General features: G+C 50.7%; 1 protein-coding gene across 1 annotated transcript in view; it reads left to right on the top strand.

Moving 5' to 3' along the window:
- The first annotated feature begins 546 nt into the window (after nucleotides 1–546).
- Nucleotides 547–3,531, top strand: part of LOC118428666 (arylsulfatase B-like) — a 9,858-nt gene continuing 6,873 nt past the window's right edge. Inside the window, exon 1 of the mRNA XM_035838778.1 lies at nucleotides 547–822. Coding sequence (XP_035694671.1) covers nucleotides 660–822 — 163 coding nt within the window. The 5' untranslated portion in view covers nucleotides 547–659. The remainder of the gene's footprint in view (nucleotides 823–3,531) is intronic.

Raw genomic sequence — 3,531 nt, 5'->3', positions numbered from 1 at the left:
GGCACAGCGCGAGAACCTCTAGATGGATAAAAAAATGACAAAATATAGAGCCCCCCCCCCCCCCCCAAAAAAAAACGCATGAGAAACCAGCCGACAAAAACAGTAAAAAAAAACAACCAGCCGAAGTCGCACTTCTGCTTGGAGAGTATCACGTCATGCCATGGGCGCTCTGCCATTGGTCCCTTCTCGAAAACACTGGGTGGGTACCGGTGTGACAACTTACGCCCGTAATGGGTGTGAAAAGTTACGTATTCCACACTTTGCGTTTAAACCGATATTTTGGTGGATATAGTGGGCATTCACTACAATAACACAGTAAGATCAAGAAGCTTAAAAGATAGATTTTGCCATGGTCAATATCAACCGACGGAGGCCGGCCATATTTTGCCAACCCATGGCCATCGTCTCTGTGGCCACCCTCCGGCGGCACGCGGCCTTGTACTCGATGTTGACCTCACACGTTCGCCGCCCTGCCTGAGCGTCATCTTTAAGTCACGCCATACGATGGGGTTCTGTCATTGGTCTCTTCTCGAAAACACCGGGTGGGTGTGACAAGTTACGCCCCGGATGTGTGTGCGACAAGTTACGTATCTTTTAGACTGTCGCGCACTTGTATTTGTACAGCCCGTGCTTAGCGCCACCGCACAGACACCAGGAGCATGGCGCGCTTCACTCTGCTGTTGGTCCTCATCGTGGCCCTGGCCGTGGCGTCCGCGTTTCGTCGTAAGAAACGACCAGGCAAGGGAACGACTAGTGAGGGAACGACCAAGAAGGCTCAAACCAGCAAGCCGAACATCCTCTTCATAGTAGCTGACGACCTAGGTAAGGACATACTGGCAGACAGAAACTGAATTATTTTTAGAACCCTGGCGCTGCGCGGTTAGAATCTGTTCCGGTGGTTAGAATTTGTTCCGGTGGTTAGAATCTGTTCCGGTGGTTAAAATCTGTTCCGGCGCGGTTAGAATCTGTTCCGGTGTAGTTACGGCTCGGTTAGAATCCTGGCCCGGCGCGGTTAGAATCCTAACCCGGCGCGGTCAGTATCCTGGTTCGGCACGGTTAGAATCCTGGCCCGGTGCGGTTAGACTCCGGGCTCGGCACGGTTAGAATCCTGGCCCGGCGCGGTTAGACTCCAGGCTCGGCGCGGTTAGAATCCTGGCCCGGCACGGTTAGACTCCGGGCTCGGCGCGGTTAGAATCCTGGCCCGGCACGGTTAGAATCCTGGCCCGGCGCGGTGAGAATCCGGGCCCGGCGCGGTTAGACTCCGGGCTCGGCACGGTTAGACTCCGGGCTTGGCGCGGTTAGACTCCGGGCTCGGCACGGTTAGACTCCGGGCTCGGCGCGGTTAGAATCCTGGCCCGGCGCGGTTAGAATCCTGGCCCGGCGCGGTTAGAATCCTGGCTCGGCGCGATTAGAATCCTGGCCCGGCGCGGTGAGAATCCTGGTTCGGCGCGGTTAGACTCCTGGCCCGGCGCGGTGAGAATCCTGGTTCGGCGCGGTTAGACTCCGGGCTCGGCGCGGTGAGAATCCTGGCCCGGCGCGGTTAGAATCCTGGCTCGGCGCGATTAGAATCCTGGCCCGGCGCGGTGAGAATCCTGGTTCGGCGCGGTTAGAATCCTGGCCCGCCGCGGTTAGAATCCTGGCCCGGCGCGGTTAGACTCCGGGCTCGGCGCGGTTAGAATCCTGGCCCGGCGCGGTTAGAATCCTGGCCCGGCGCGGTTAGAATCCTGGCTCGGCACGGTTAGACTCCTGGCTCGGCGCGGTTAGACTCCGGGCTCGGCGCGGTTAGAATCCTGGCTTGGCGCGGTGAGAATCCTGGCCCGCTATAGACAAGATTTGACTGTAGTGAGGCATTCATAGCTGTGGCACTGACTAAGCTAACGGTTGTTTTCATGTTTACGAGATGCACCTACATGCTATTGTGATCCTCGCCGTCGTCCATTGTATTCATGACTCTTTGTGTAATACCTGGGCCACGATAACTTTCGAGTATATCGTTGTATGTAGCCTTCTAGTACTGTTAGTGTTATAAGTTGTTGTCACTGACATCGTACCATGAACGATTGTCGAGCAAACAAAGTTACAGTATGTCGTCTGGACGGGTCTTCACATTAGTAAATTGCATCAGCTTGGTTAAGAGACAGCATGACAGCTCTTAGGCTGGGTAAACAAGCACACTAATTAGGATGACATTTCAGCAGACGGCAAGAGGGACAATGGGGGGCATAATTTTTTACCCTTTGGTTGATTTACAGGAATTTTTGTGGATAAGTCCCCATTCTTTCGTCTCAGAAATATGGAAATGTTCTCCACAGTAACTGTATTATCTTTTAGAGATGTATGCCGTTTTGCCCACTGAACATAACTTTTCCGTTGATAGTACAAGGCTTTGGTTTCCCAATTAAGTGTTTTTATTGTCGTTCGCTACGATTTTTCTGGCCGTGGCGCATGACTTCTTTCCAGGAAAATTTATTTCCTCGGTATAATTGTCATTATTGACCATGTACATGGTCAATTTACATAGTCAATTTGGATCTCCATTAGAGTTACACTATTTAACTACTTACTTAGACCTACTACAGAACGCCCAGACCCGTCGGATGCCACGGCGACCTATTGACTCTCTGTGCTGTCCCTCCGGCAGCGCGCCTGTGTACTCGAAGTTCACCTCAGGCGTTCAAACCTGTTGTTCTGCCTGGGCGTCCAATAGCAATTAATCATTGACAAGCAACTGGATATGACTTTAGATCAGAACAAGTTGACTTGCAACAATCCGGCGCAGAGAATCCGGCGTAAACCAGTCGAGAAAATGACCACTAGTAGACACGGAATTACAACTTTTCCAGACTTCAAACCAATTAGATCTTCACAATAGTCTAGGATTCAACCATTCTAAAGACGAAAGGAAGATTCTGCATTTCGATGACCCCAGATCTGAAATTCGTCATTTCAGATTATGACTCAAAGCCGGCGATACCGTGTATGAGGGAGCTTCAGGCAAAAGCCTCTGCACGTAAAAGAACAGGTCTTACCGAAAAGACCAAGTGCGCTTGATTGAAAAAGCGAGGCCGCCGTAAAGTTGCACAGATAGCACGCGGTTCTACTCGAAGTCCCTATTTGGGAATGTGGCTGCACTTCATTTTTTTTTAAATCTGAAATCCACAGAAAATGTAGCATGTTACCGCAAAATGTTGCTCACTTCACATGTGGAACTATTGTCACAAACCTTATCATCTAAAATCGTGTTAAAAGCCTACCAACATTGGTCGTACTATTGAGGGCACATCGTATTTCCTTCTGGTACATATGACGCAATATTGGTAAAAGCCTGCCAATAAGGTTTGTCGCAGCCGTCAATGTCGGATGGAATGTCATACTTGTAACTGTTGTGCGATATGCTAGGGTTTCTTTTGCAACGGCGTTGTAGCTAAGGTTCGAGGAACAATTCAAACTCCAAATTAAAGGACTTCGAAACGCGTTCGACTTAGTGCGTGGCGTGGCAGCTTTTACCTATTTAAAATGTTACAGCAAAAC

This window comes from Branchiostoma floridae, chromosome 13, assembly GCF_000003815.2.
Source record: "Branchiostoma floridae strain S238N-H82 chromosome 13, Bfl_VNyyK, whole genome shotgun sequence".
Taxonomy (NCBI): Eukaryota; Metazoa; Chordata; class Leptocardii; order Amphioxiformes; family Branchiostomatidae; genus Branchiostoma; species Branchiostoma floridae.
The sequence above is the reverse complement of the archived record's forward strand: the minus strand, read 5'-3'. Positions and strand labels throughout refer to the sequence as shown.